This window comes from Gouania willdenowi, chromosome 13, assembly GCF_900634775.1.
Source record: "Gouania willdenowi chromosome 13, fGouWil2.1, whole genome shotgun sequence".
NCBI classification, from domain to species: domain Eukaryota; kingdom Metazoa; phylum Chordata; class Actinopteri; order Blenniiformes; family Gobiesocidae; genus Gouania; species Gouania willdenowi.
The window spans coordinates 21,129,288-21,144,059 of NC_041056.1; the positions used below are offsets into that span (position 1 = coordinate 21,129,288).

General features: G+C 38.9%; 2 protein-coding genes across 2 annotated transcripts in view; one reads left to right on the top strand and one right to left on the bottom strand.

Annotated features, from left to right (window-relative positions):
• The first annotated feature begins 439 nt into the window (after positions 1-439).
• tyr (tyrosinase) lies at positions 440-3,473 on the top strand. The gene is made up of 5 exons (XM_028464654.1): positions 440-1,267; positions 2,075-2,291; positions 2,690-2,837; positions 2,957-3,138; positions 3,226-3,473. The coding sequence occupies exons 1-5, from the start codon at positions 440-442 to the stop codon at positions 3,471-3,473; spliced, it is 1,623 nt and encodes a 540-aa protein (XP_028320455.1).
• A 3,305-nt stretch (positions 3,474-6,778) lies between these two features.
• Positions 6,779-14,772, bottom strand: part of nox4 (NADPH oxidase 4) — a 28,620-nt gene continuing 20,626 nt past the window's right edge. The window contains exons 16-18 of the mRNA XM_028464679.1: positions 14,637-14,705; positions 9,192-9,292; positions 6,779-7,639 (exon numbers count right to left, since the gene is read on the bottom strand). Of these exons, the coding sequence (XP_028320480.1) occupies positions 7,519-7,639; positions 9,192-9,292; positions 14,637-14,705 (291 nt within the window). The 3' untranslated portion in view covers positions 6,779-7,518. The remainder of the gene's footprint in view (positions 7,640-9,191; positions 9,293-14,636; positions 14,706-14,772) is intronic.

Sequence of the window (14,772 nt, forward strand, 5' to 3'; positions counted from 1 at the left end):
GAGCATGTGATGAGTTTGGAGTCCACATGCTTTCATCTGAGTGTGTGTGTGAGTGTGTGTGCGTGTGTGTGTGTGATCTCACACACACACACAGGACACACAGGACTGCCCCTAAAACGGCTCATTGAGATTAAAGAAAGCGTGTTAGAGAGAGGGAGGCTGGTGGCTGCTTCGATGGATGACTAGAGTGTAAAGGTAGAAACTTTGATCGCATGTTTGAGGATGTGAAACAATACCTCTAAATTGGATTCCTGTGCTGTAATTAGGCTTGTACATTTCTGCTTTGATAATCAAGAAGTCACTTTTTTGTTAGCATCTACTCTTTTTGTGTGTGTGGTTTTTTTTTGGGTTTTTTTTTTGTTAATTTCTGTGCTGCTGTGAGGCCTTTTGGGGTCCTAAACCTACCTCCTCCTGTGGTTCATAGACTCTAATTGTCACTATGAGAAGATTAAGCGTGTCATTAATCCTGCTGCAGCTCTTTGGGAATTGTTTGGGTCAATTCCCGCGTCCTTGTGCCAACTCAGAAGCTCTCCGAACCAAAGAGTGCTGCCCTGTGTGGGATGGAGACAGCTCAGCCTGTGGAGCTCTGTCAGGCCGAGGCTTCTGCACTGAAGTGTTGGTCTCAGATGAGCCAAACGGACCTCAGTATCCTCACAGTGGGATCGACGACAGGGAGCGCTGGCCTTTGGCTTTCTTTAACCGAACGTGTCGTTGTGCTGGGAACTATGGAGGCTTTAACTGTGGTGAATGCAGGTTTGGCTACTGGGGCTCCAACTGTGCTGAGTACAGAGAGTCAGTGCGTAGAAACATCCTGACCATGTCCACAGCTGACCAGCAGAAGTTTGTTTCTTATCTGAATTTAGCGAAAAACACCATCAGCCAGGACTACGTTATCTCCACGGCAACACGGGAAGAGATGGGTGAAAACGGGGAAAATCCCATGTTCTCAGACATCAACACGTATGACCTGTTTGTTTGGATGCACTACTATGTGTCAAGGGACACGTTCCTGGGAGGCCCTGGGAACGTATGGAGAGAAATTGACTTTGCTCACGAGTCTGCAGCTTTCCTGCCCTGGCACAGAGTGTTTCTGCTGCACTGGGAGAATGAGATAAGGAAGCTGACGGGAGATTTTAACTTCACCATCCCATACTGGGACTGGAGGGATGCCCAGTCCTGTCAGGTGTGCACTGATGCATTGATGGGAGGACGAAGCCCCCTCAATCCCAACCTCATCAGCCCAGCCTCAGTCTTCTCTTCGTGGAAGGTGATAAATCCTGTTTCTCCTCCTAATCTGATCATGTGATGTGTTTACTTGTTTGATTCAGAAAACAACAATAGACAAAGGAATATCTGAAATCAGGGAGTTTAAACCTAATTTTGAATAGATTTGGATATTACTGGAAGAAAAGCCTGCAGCTTTCAAATAGTTTAAATTAGAAATTGTCGACTTCTATCACAGTGGGAGCCATAAAAATGCGATCGTCTGATCCGAGGGCCACATTATCAATATTCATGTTAAATAATGACCAATCTGAGCTTATATTACAGGGATCAGCAAGGGTTTGTTCTGTTTTATGCATTTTATGGTTGTTTTTGGAGTCATTTTTTGTACTTTTTTTGTCTTTTCATTACCTCTGCTAAGGAAGGAATGTTTTCACCAGCATTTGTCTGTCAGTCTGTCTGTTAATGTGGATGTTTGTTGGCAGGATATCTCAAAAAGTTATCAACAGATTTAAATTAAATCTAAACTTAGCGGTGGTGTCATTATTGTATACATTTGTATTCTTCTTGTGTTTGATTTAGTTTGAGTTTTTTGAGTATTTATGTCTAGTTGGTTTTTTTTTTTTTTGTGTGTGTTTTTGGAGTGATTTTATGCGTTTACTTTAAAGGTATGTGGCCCCCGGGGCTGCCAGTTGCCCATAACTGGTTTAGATGTTAGTTTGATACTATTTCATCTCCTTTCCTTGAAACTAAAGATCCAGTGTTCAATACTGAAAGCAGTGTTTTAATTAATGAGTATATTCTTTCCATGTTTTGTATTGACCGGAGACATGTGCATGTGTGTGCTTAGGTGATCTGCACCCAGCCAGAGGATTACAACAATCGAGAAGTACTATGCAATGCGACAGGAGAAGGTCCACTGTTACGTAACCCCGGCAACCACGATCAAAACCGTACACCTCGACTTCCTACCTCAGCTGACGTGGAGCTCACATTAGGCCATACCGAATATGAGACCGGAACCATGGACCGATTGGCCAACAACAGCTTCAGAAATGTTCTTGAAGGTTAGAAATCAAGAAACAGAGCAGAATGCTCATGTTTTTAAAAAAAAAAAAAAAGCTAAAAACCAAGCAGGAGAGAGAAAAACAGAAACAAATAAAAACACGCTTCAAAACCAATTGAAAAGAAATTTGAAGAAAGATGCAAGACCTGCAAATATGTAATTCTTCAATAATATCTCGCTAAAAAAACACTTTTCTGAAACAGTTTCATAGTGAAAATGTGCTGCTATCTATGTTCTGAACAGAATGAAACTTATTTAAAACAATTGTTTCCAAAAAAAGAGTATAACAAAACTGAAGTCCAATGTTTTACTGGTGTTTTTTCACTTGAATATTAAACATTTTCATTTCTGTCTAATGCTCAGTATGTCATTACTACCTGTGTTAACTGTTTCATTTAGGTTTTGCCAGTCCAGAGACAGGTCAGATTGTACCGGGCCAGAGCACCATGCATAATGCACTGCATATCTATATGAATGGATCTATGTCATCTGTGCAGGGATCAGCCAATGATCCCATATTTGTGCTGCATCATGCTTTTATTGACAGGTACTGTAACTCTCACCCTTACAGCATTTCAGTGGTGCTTGAATTTAAACTTACCTGCTTTGTTAATATTATATTGTCTGTTTTTTTTTTTATGTTCCTCCCTCTTTTCTCCACTGAAGCATCTATGAGCGCTGGCTTAGAACCCACCAGCCTGTCCGGGCAAACTATCCCCTCTCCAATGCTCCCATTGGCCACAACGATGGCTACTACATGGTGCCGTTCTTTCCTCTCTTCCGTAATGGAGACTATTTCCTGTCTAACAAAGCTCTGGGATACGAGTATGCATATTTGTTAGACCCTGGTGAGTGTCCACCTACACTAGAGCATCGAGGGAATGTTTGTCTGGATTTCCCTGAATGTGAAGCCTTCCTCTCCCGTCTCTTCACAGGTCAGAGGTTTTTGCAGGAGTTCGTGACGCCCTATCTCGAGCAGGCCCGACAGATCTGGCCGTGGCTGCTGGGAGCAGGAATCATTGGAGCTCTGATTGCTTCAGTAGTTGCTGTGGTGATCGTGTTCGCAAGAAGGAAGTGGAAGCGCAACCAGAGGAGGAAGAGAGCCACAATCTTTGGGGAGAGGCAACCATTACTGCACAGCAGCTTAGAGGAAGGTTCATCTTCCTATCAGACCACGATGTAACACACACACACAGAGAACTTGCAGGATACAGCATTCAAATCCTTCTCCATATATTAATGTGATTGATTACACATGAAAGCCCATTCAGAATTTATATAAAAACAGATGGATGTACAAGAGAGGCAATGAGTCATCCTTGAAGTCATCTCACTTGAAAAAGAATAAAGACCATGCTTGATTTTTGCCTCATGGAATCAAGCACAGTGTTGTGTGTGCATTTTTCTGGTAAACAATAAGTCTGACTTGAACCACAGATGTAATCACAAGTTTGTTTGGGTTCGTTTCTGGCATTACCTCCACTACACCAGCGGTGGACTGGGACCAAAATTCAGCCCTGGCATTTTGTGTCCAGACCAGCCCACTCCATTATAAGTGACATCATGAAGAAGCTGTTGTTAAGTCAGTGATGCTCAACATGTGGCTCTTTATGTCCTAATTTTAGTTATTATTATTATTACTTTAGCTACCATTTGCCAATAAACATCATATTTTGCAGATTCTTTTTGACACTTTTATCCAATTTTTGTCCTTTCATTAATTTTTTGGCCACTTTTCATCCCAATAAGCTAACTATTGCCCAATAAACACCACTTGTTTCCCTTTTTTCCTTACATTTTGCCTCTTTTTGTTCCACATTTTTGCCCTTTTTCACTATCATTTGCCACATTTTGCCCATTTAAGCTACCCTTCGCCATTACGTACCACCTGATTTTTCTTTATTTTCCCATTTTTTTTGTGCTATGTTTTTGCCACTTTTGGACCATTTTTGGCCACTTGTTGTCACGTCTGCCTCCACTCAGTCATTACAAAAACTCTTAGAGGACTAGAACGACCCACTTTGGGTCGACGGCACACCAGGACGATGCTCAGTATGCCAGATGACCAGTCCACCCCTGCCTTACACGAACCAGACATCACACAGTCACCCCCCGTAACAGATTGTTATGGGTTACTCAGTTAGTTCTAGGGCGCAAATATAATTGTCCATATGTGGTGGCAAAATTGATTAATTATGTATACTCATATATTTGCTTTTTGATCTCATTCAACTTAATACCCCAATTTGTAACTTTCCACACCTGTCTGATGTCTTTTCCTCTTCCTGCAAAGTCAGTGGGCCCATACTCCCATAATACAGCTTCTCTAAAGGAATGTCAGTTGGCCTCAGTTTAATCTCGAAGGCCAGAGCACGTCCAAACCCACCCCAGACATCACATACACACACACACACATCATATACACATACACACACACTCACTCACACACCCACACACACACACATCTAACTTTCACCCCGACATCGGAGGTGTCACCTCCGGCAGACTGACCTTCCCCCCTGGTCTCTTCTTTGCTGTCTGTGGAAGGGGGGAGGTGGGACAGTGGGGTATAAAAGTGTGTGAAAGGAACATTTGGGCCCTTTTTTGCGCTTCTCCTCTGGCCAGAGGAGACCACCTCTTTGTCTATCCCGCTTTTCACCTTTTTATTTAGTTTAGATTAAATCATTTTTTTATTACTTCATCATCTCTCCTGTCTGGTCTTCATCATTTATCACCACAGAGTGTGTTTTCAAGTCAAAGACGAGGTAACCGTAAATTTCACCGTAACACATAGAAAGGAAGGCCTCCTTGCAGGTCCTGCATTTCAAAATCTAAATTGTCTGTGTTGACATAATGGACACAGTATGGTGCTGAAGTGGTTAGCATGTCTGCTTCGCAGCAAGAAGGTCTTGGGTTCAAGCCCTGGGAGTGAACCGAGTTCCTTCTATGTGGAGTTTGTGTGTTCTTAGCACTCCAGTTTCCTCCCACCATCCAAAAACATGGAAATTGCCCATGGCAATGTCTGTCAGATTACCTCCTCCTCCCACTATCCTGTCAATAGTACAGTAGTTATAAAGTCAACTGACTGGATTGCTTGTTCAAGAAAAAACACCAAATAGTATAAATACTGAACTGTAGTAGTGCAATATACTCCAGTAGTTTGTAAACTGTGATATAAATAACATGTGTGAAGCTTTGTATTTTATTAACTCGCTAATATTGTATTTAAGTGCATGACAGAAAATACAAATAGTTAACAAGCAAGAAAACGTCTTCTGAAAAGCTTTACATGTAGCTATTCATTTATAAATGCATTATTAATGAATCAAGGACAGTTAGACAGCCATGAAGCATTACTGTAAGTAGCAGGAATGCCAAATTTGTGGGTTACAGCAATCACTGGAAAAACAGCGAGACATTTACATAAGCAACTATTCAGGTCACAGGAGTCCTTTCTGGAGCAATATTGGTTCTTACTCAGATAAGAAACACTTCACAAAAAAGTGGAAGAAAAAAAATGTAGACATCTTATAATCATACACGTTCACATTGATTAGAACTGTGTTTTATGATCTTCCAGGGTCCAATGCTAAGGTAGAAAAACACCTTGTGTAACATGAAGGAATAACAATGTTAGTTTCTCACGTATACTTAGCTGAGATATTAGTTTTGTTCACAACACATGTATTTATTACCTGTTTGACCATCTTCTTAATCAAGATGACTTTTGCCTATACTGATGTTTATGGTGCTCAAAGTTCCACATCGAAGGATATACGTTTTTAGTCTTGATTTTTTTTTTCTTCTTTTTCTTTTGGGACGCCTGCAAGCTCGTCCCACACCAAACACAGATGGAGAAGGGCAGTGTGTTTCTGTTTCTGAGTGGCTGGAGGAAGAAAACGAGTGAAAATGACAGAATTTTCAGATTTTCTCCGTTTTCACGGAAAAAATCCAAAAATTCTGGAAGGAGTTTGCAGGTGTCCCATAAGAAGAAAAAGAGAGAAAGAAAAAGGATGGGGAAAAATAAATAAATAAACTCACTACTGGCTGTTTTTTTTTTTTCTTAGTGACCGTAATCCTCTTCCGTACATCTACAACTGCAAAAGGGAGCAATTGTATTATTCTAGTAAGAAATTTGTCATTTATAAGTCAAGAACCCACAATAGAACTTTATATATATATATATATATATATATATATTTTTTTTTTTTTACAGTCAATTTGAACAAGCTAGAGAGGTTTAAATAATGTGTTTTAAATAAAAAAAATGACCTTAATTAACTGTAACCAGACTATAGGAATATATATATATATATATATATATATATATATATATATATAAAAAAGGACGACAAACATGTTTTGTTTTGAGGTGTAATTTTATTGCAGAATAAACGTTTTTCTTTTCTTTCCCAGTGGTCAGGACTACTCAGGTATTTTTAGAAACAAACTGTCACTTAAAAAAAAACAAAAAAAAACACTTCCTTTCCAAATGTGTCACTGAAGGTCAAGGGTCACAGCCACTAGCGTCGTTTTGCATCTTGAAACTGAGCAAAAATTATGCCTTTGTTTGCAAACAAAGTGAACACTGGTCCGCTTGTATATAAGGATTATCCAGCTGGTCAAAGTAAATGACAGTAAATGAGAAAAAGCCAGTGAACCAGCACAGTGCAATGTTTGAACAATGTGTACTGTTGCTTTCATCTCATACAGACACACACACTGAATACATAATTGCATATCTGCTCATAATTTTGGCAGAAAACTATCAGATTCAACATAAATTGTCAAAGCACACTAACTACTATTTTAAGTACAAGCAGAATCCCCATGACTACATTACGGTAAATGAGTGGAACTGCTTTTTAATGTCTTAGTGAACATCTTCTTCTTGGTCAGCTGGTGTTCCTGGTGCTTTGGTCCACTTGTAAAGTGCAGTGAGAGAGTGAACAAAATGTATTAAAAAATAATATTAATAACTATTGACTATCTTAATGTGAAACCACCCAACAATGCTCAAGATTTTGTGGGCCTGTAATCTAGATCCCGCCCCAGTTTATTTATTTTTTTTATTAAAAACATAAATATAACAATTCAAAAATAGCACCTTGCATATTCGTTTTGGTTAGATTTGTGCAAAATGTATGAAAATCTTTTCATCCAAAAGTAGATAGTAGTCTTACAGTGACCTAAAAAAAACCAATAAAAAAAACCATTGTGTCGCTCAATCAGCTGAAAGACTCCTTATTAAATTCAAAAGTAGTTCCCCATGATGTGGAGGAATTACAGAGTCTGTGGAGAGTCCTGGATATGCCTTTTGGTCCACAACAAAAAACTCCAACACGTTTCCTGGAATTACAAAGAAGCAGTGAGAAAACAGCCATAGTTATAGTTAATATATTCACTGTCATTGGAATGATTGGAAAATGGAAGAAATTAGTTTTTAAAATAAATAAATAAAAAATGTATTATCAAGCAACTTGGCCACAAAGGGATTGAAATTCCCATTTAACTTAGCTGCTACATTTCTGTTACTGCAACACTTAAAGGGCCCATGTTAAGCTAAATGGACTTTTCTGTGCTTTAAACATCATAAAGTGCTATTTAGGCTTCATACACATGCCCAAAGTGTTTTTTTCATTGATTCTCTCAATCGTTAGTTAGAGGGTGATTTGCTGATTTCTTACTGCAGGGTGAGCACAAACACCTCCCTACAATTTGATGACATGTTCCTACTTTGATGACGAATTTGACGCGGCACTGAGCTGGAGAAGCCACGCCTCCAGGAAGCTCTCTGTCGTGACTGACATGTAAACAGACACGCCCACGAAGGTGAGCATTTCAGTGTCCTTCACACAGTGCTATGTATGTATTCTCTACAGTCTATGTATGTACCAGTGAACGCCCCGCCCCCACGCTCTGTCTCGTGTTTTTAAAGCAGCATGAGCTCGGCTACGGAGTGGGTGGGAGGAGGGCGGGCCGTCCACTGCCCTACGTCACCGTGCGGGAAGGAGGAAGTCAGTGTCCTGTCTATAGACACGCCCACTCATGAATATGCATACATAGGCCACATATTAGCCTGTTTGTGTAAAGTTGCTCAGAAAGTGACTTTTCAGAGGCTAAAACTCTGGAAAACCTCAAATACTATGTTTTTGGAGATGGGTGATAAATAGCATGATATGAGAGCTTTAAACTCCTGCTTCTTTGCCATGTCCCACTCCCTCCATCCTCGTTCCTATTCTCACATGGCGACACCAATAGATCACTTTACTCCTCCAACGGTATATTACAAATAAATGGCAACGTCTCCAAATGTGGTTAGGTTAAGAATGTTTCATAGTTTGTTTGCAATTCATTAGCACAAAACACACTGTGCTTTGGGGTCATCCCCAGTCCGAAAAATATCCAAATTTGATATACTCGCTATGGGTTTCTCGCTTTACTTTATTGCTGGTCTTTTCGTCGTCATGCTGACTTTTACATTTTTTAACCAGGTTGTCACACAACTCTCTTTAGATTCAGTGTGCATGAGGTGTCTGAATCACATCAGGATGAGGCATGAGTTATTTATTTCTCTCCACGTCTGCACTTATCATTTTGCTACAAAGTGATGTCGCAAAATAGCCTTAAAACAATTACAGTCACAACAATTAATGACAATTTAAATGTACACAGTTTTGGAGTCGATTGTGAACAGTTTGATGATAAATAAATAAAAAAACGGACTTTTTAAATTTTTAGTTTTAAACGTGTATTTGCCCAGTAACATAATGGGCCACTAGGGGTCGCTCGAGGACCACCAGTGGCCCGTGGACCACTGTTTGAGCTGCTGCTCTGTCTAATGCATACCTCCACTTCTCCAGGTTCTTTAAAACATTTAAAATTTTCCCTCAGAACTTACTGTTTGTTGGCCTTTCCAATCTCATCAAAAAGCAGCTTCCACTTAGGTCGACCAATCAGCAGCCTTGATGTTAGCTGGTGGTATTTCTCCTCATACATGGTCTAAAGAGAGTGAAGGATAAGAATGAGTGGAAATACAGGCAACAAAAAACATCTCTAAACCATTGCTGCTGTAGAAAAACAGATGAAGCTGTTTTTGTTTGTTGTTGTACAAGGTTTGAAATTGCCCTCAATGCAGCAGAAACTTTAATGCAGTTTGTAATATTTACCATAAAATACAGTTCAAAAGGACCACGTGAGGAAGCTCACAGTGTGGCTTTTACATCTGTGTTACATCAGCTTCAAAGATGGGGACAGATCAAATAATAAAAGGAGATGAAGACCGCAAACGTTTGCAGTTTTGTTGACAGGCCTCACCCTCCACAAACATTCCTCACTACACCATGTGTACGTAGGCCTGGGCGATACGGACCAAAACTCATATCTCAATATTTTTTTCTCAATAAGGTGGTATACGATATAAATCTCAATAGTTTTAATTCAAATTAAGTCTGACCAAAAAGACAATTCTGGGTTCATTTACTAACAAACAGCTGCACAATATGTGCCACTTTGGGCTATTTTTCTCCTGTAAGGGACAGCACGTGTGTGTGAGTTCTGTAGTGTGGCTTGTTTAGGGGAAGGTCTGAGTTAGGATGCACTCAGTAATCCATCTGACGGTACTTGCATGCTGTTCTGAGAAGTAGCGAAAGCAGCAAAAGTGTCTAAATACAAAAAAATGTGTATCAATTTTTTGACGATAATGTAGCTTTTTAATTCGCCAAAATAGAAAATATTGCCCAGCCCTACATGTATGGTAAGTTTCCTCCAGTCTATCCAGGAAAAAAAAAAAAAAGTGTTCTCCCCGTCGGGGAATTGAACCCCGGTCTCCCGCGCGGCCGCCGAGGATTGTTCAGCTAAACGGCCCTAAACCGTTTCCCATTCATTCTCTATGGTAGTGCTAAACCACTACGGATGTAATGCGCCTTCCCGCCACTGACCCTTTGTGGCGCTGTAACAGCTTCATTCAGACTGTCTAACAAAGGTAAGTGACTTTTTGACACATCATGGTTGGATTGTAAGCTTGTAAGATTGGATTGATAGTGGGATTTGATTTAATGTTTAAGATGTGGAGGTTTTAAAGTCGAATGAAAGATTATTTATTTTTTATTACAGTAGTATTAGGCAATATAAATAGACATATTATGTATGGCCTTTTAACAAAAATCATACTGATAGGTTAACATTAAATAAATAAATACATTCATATTTTATTTTATATTATATATATTCCCAAGGTTAAAAATGTTTTTAGAGATTTCTCTATATTCTAGTGGTTCCCAAACTGGGGTACGTGTAACCCTAAAACAGGGGTCTGCAACTTGTGGCTCTGGAGCCTCATGTGGCTCTTTGACTCTTTTGCAATGGTTCCCTTTTATCTGTAAGAACATATTAAAATAATGAATTGTTATTTCTTACACAGGGTGTTAATGATAAATGACTGACACTAAATAAAATGGTGATAAAACAATTTGTCAACCTAAAAATAATAATAATAACTTTCATCAACCATAATCTTGCCTTGCACCTGTGGTTAACCTTACATTTTAAATCCCTGGTAAGATAACTAAACCAACTAAAAGACCCATGGAAAAAAAAGGCCCATATGAGTGTTATAAGTTTCTGAACATTAGTGGGAACAAATATAGTAAAGTGAATGATGCAATGTAAAGTAAATAGAGTTTATTGCTTTTAATTGAACATATATACATTGATCTTTTCAGGAACCCTCCCACCTTTTGAGATCTCCTCTGCCCTTCATACACATGAGCCAACCAACACACAGTAAGATGTCTTCATAACTCTTTGTTACTGTGCCGCAAATGTGTCCTTTACTATACTGTCTATAATACCCAAATTTGTCCTTGAATGTGCCTATAATAAGAAGATTAAAGTGTGTAAATATTATGACATTTTATTTTTCATCATTGTTCTCTCAGCTGGTCCTTCTTTTGTTGTTCCCCCACTGACACACAGACCAGACCCTCAGACACCTGAGACACCACACAGTAAGATGTTTTTTTATGACTATTCTGAAGATGTAACTGTGGTCAAAATATGTTTTAAGTTATTATGTAATCTGTGATGATAATAAAAGATGTGAAAATGACGACACGTCACTAATTATGTTTTTGTTTTTCATCCTTGTTCCGTCAGCTGGACCTTCTGCTGTTGTTCCTCCACCGACATGCAGACCAGCGGCAACAAAAACCCAGACAGACAAAAAAATGTCTCTCGTGTGGGCAGCCAAAAATCCCGCTACCAAAGTGAGGTATCATCAGTTCATCAGCAAGGGCCCATTAGATACTACTATTGCTCCACAAAGGTGTTTAAAGCCTATTCTGCAGAGGGCCTGACAAATCCTAGAATGGCCTTTGAAGAGTTTGCACAGACTGATTTCTTTCAGCGTGAACTTCAGCTAACAAAGCGCAGAGTGGAGGAAAAAGCTGAAAAGAAGAGGAAACTCCCGGACCCTCAACCTCAGGGAACAATGTGCCGATTCTGTCGCACAGAGCTAAAGCAGGGCCCAAACAGCAAACATGTACACAAAGGGTTTCCAGGAGTTTCAGGAAAATACATTTACTGCCCACCTATAAGTCCTCGCCTTATATAAAGACAGAGGCATGACGAAAGAAATGACATGGAGGGAATTTCAAGCCTCATCATTCTATGGCATGGAAAAGGAGAGGTGGGCAGTAGAAGGAAAGAAGTAGTAATGCTGACGTTTTATGCACACACCTAATACATTTCATATTTTAATCACCCACTGTTCACAAAACTCAAACTATGGTACAATTGGTGCATAATACTAATGCAGGCATAGTGTCAGGTGTCTAAATTGTGTACTGATTACTTTAATAGATTTAGTGTTTTTTTTTCTTTCTTGTGTATGTACAGTATATCGAATTGATGTTGTTTTTTGAGGATTCAATTCAATTGAACTGTATTTATATAGTGCAAATTACAACAAAGTCATCTCAAAGCGCTTAACAAAAAAAAAAAAATGGAGTTCATAGTAAGAAAGAAAGAACCCAACAAGATCCACATGAACAAGCATTTGTATATTAAAACTGATTGTTATTACTCATAAACTTATTTTTAAACTTGCTTGTTTTTACTCCCTCTTGTTTTACTCAGTATTCTTCTTGTTGCACCAAGTTACTGCAACTTCTGCCCAGTGCCATTACTTTGCAGCAGCTATAATTTCCATAGTTATCCTGTTCTTGTTTTTTTACCTGTTTATACTTGTTTTAGCTTTTAATACTGAAGGCTCATGTTTGAGTATTTTTAATAAAACACTGATTTTAAGTAAAGAACTTGTTTCACTTGATTCCATCTTCAAAGCACTGGTCAGCTTATTTTCAATATGAATAATAGGTCAAATAATTTGTTTTTAATTCATTTCTGAATGCAACAGAAAATAAATCTTAATTACAGATATAATTTTTGCAGTGGAATATTACATATTATAACTAAATTTAGAAAAGTAACAAAGCATTTCAGCACCATTGACAGGAAAAGTAAAATTCAGTACCAAGGACCGCAGACAAGAAATGCTGCAATCTGATTGGCTGTCAGTGTGGTACAACTATCCACGGCTGGCCCCCGCGTGACAGGCGGGGATACTGACCACTATACTAACGAGGAGATATGCTAAAAAAAATCTTTTCTATTTTTGTAACTATGATTTACTGAAAGCATATTAACTGATGATGGAGTTCACAACGTGAACTACAATACTGCTGTTATATATTTTAAGATCTCTCAGACAAGAAGCAATGCCTTGATGTTGGACCAGGATGTTGTACTGCCCTCTAGTGGTGCCATGGTGTACTTATGGCCACTTTTCAAACCATACTAAACAACATACTGTGAGAAGTGCTGTGTGTGGCGCTAACAATACATCATGACCAAAATCACAACAGGAGCTTTCATTACTTTTTATATGAATTTACATAACCCATAAAGAGGCACGTTTTGCCATCTTAAATAAATAAGCAAATGCATAAAATGGAACAGCAAAATATCGATATCGCATTCTCTTTTCTTTTTTTTTTTAAAAAATTAATTAAAATAATTAAAATATAATTATTTTTGTGTAGTTGCATATTGCAATAATAATGTCTGTGTCGTGTCTTTATAACGTCATGTCTTCCCACACTTGAAAAAGGAAGGACTTGACCAGACTCACACTTGTTCTTACTTTTAGTCTTTCCAGTGACAAGACAAAAAACACAATGCAAAAAAGTTCATAATTTTTTCATCAAACAAGGTAAGTACAAATAAACACAATTTCAGGTCAGTACATTTAATTTGGTAAAAGTATATTGTACTTTTTTTATTACATCAATGCAGGTAAGTAATCTGTAAAATTAGGCGTTAACCAAAGATCTACTTTTATATCCTGAAAACATTGTCCCTATTTTATATCAATTATTAATATTACAATTTCAATTTTAATTTAACAATTTCTGAAATACTTTTATATTATACTATTTTCATACATAAATTAAATATTTTCACTCAGAAATGTTTTATTTTAAATACTAACTTATTTTAGCATTTAAATACACTAGTGCAGTGCCCGTCGGAAGTATGCATTCTTGTGGGAGCATAAGTACAGTTGTCAGTTAAGGTCAAATGAGAATGTGTTTGAAGGTTGGATGTACAAAGAGGTGAACATACTCTGTACACTGTAGTGTTATAAAGGGTTTTTTTTTGTCGGTGCAAAATAAAAAAGCATGTGCAATTTCCCTGGTTTAATTGTATGGGACATGCGCATGATGAATGTGTTTGTTTGTTTTTTTTTACTAATTTTTATATATATTTTTTGTTTGGTGTATTTTTCTGTAATGTATGAGCTCACCAGTAGCCCTTTGGTTTCAGTCCTTTTCCCGTGCGTGTTGTGCAGTGCACGTTTCAGGTGTTCTCAGCTCCGTTGTGCACAGCCAAAGGCCGTTTAAAGGGTGACTTTCTCATCAGTGCTCTTGCGCTCACCTGATGAGATGCGTCGCGGAGAATCACGCGCGCACACCGAGCATTTTGAACAGCTGCACGCATACGCAGCAGTGTGAGCGCGAGCCGGAACGCACTTGAAGCGGCACATGCACCCAGCATTAATCCTGGTTTACGCTTGACGGGCGCAGGACGTCGCGAGGTGCGCGCGCCAAAAATGACGTCACTGCGCACGCCACGCTCGGAGCACTCAGGCAGATCGCCGGAACAGTATGGTTGTCACAAAATCCCACGGCCCACCTGGACTTCCCTCACGGTACACCAGTGTGCCGCGGCACACCGTTTGGGGAACCACTGATGTAGAGTACGGTATTAATAGTGTTGGTCTTACCTGCAGGTTTTCTGCCTGACTGACATACAACTTTGGATTAAAGTAGTCTGGTCTGTTTTCCTGCCAAAACTAAATGATGAAAAACAAACAACAGTAAATGTGTTACTACATAACATTATGTGGACATGTACTAAGA

What these genes read in the sequence shown, in the direction of transcription:
- tyr (XM_028464654.1), top strand. Translation starts at nt 440, where the DNA reads ATGAGAAGATTAAGCGTGTCATTAATCCTGCTGCAGCTCTTTGGGAAT. An exon ending in CTTCAGAAATGTTCTTGAAG is followed by an intron (nt 2,292 to 2,689) that starts GTTAGAAATCAA and finishes TGTTTCATTTAG; the next exon opens with GTTTTGCCAGTCCAGAGACA. An exon ending in CATCATGCTTTTATTGACAG is followed by an intron (nt 2,838 to 2,956) that starts GTACTGTAACTC and finishes TCTCCACTGAAG; the next exon opens with CATCTATGAGCGCTGGCTTA.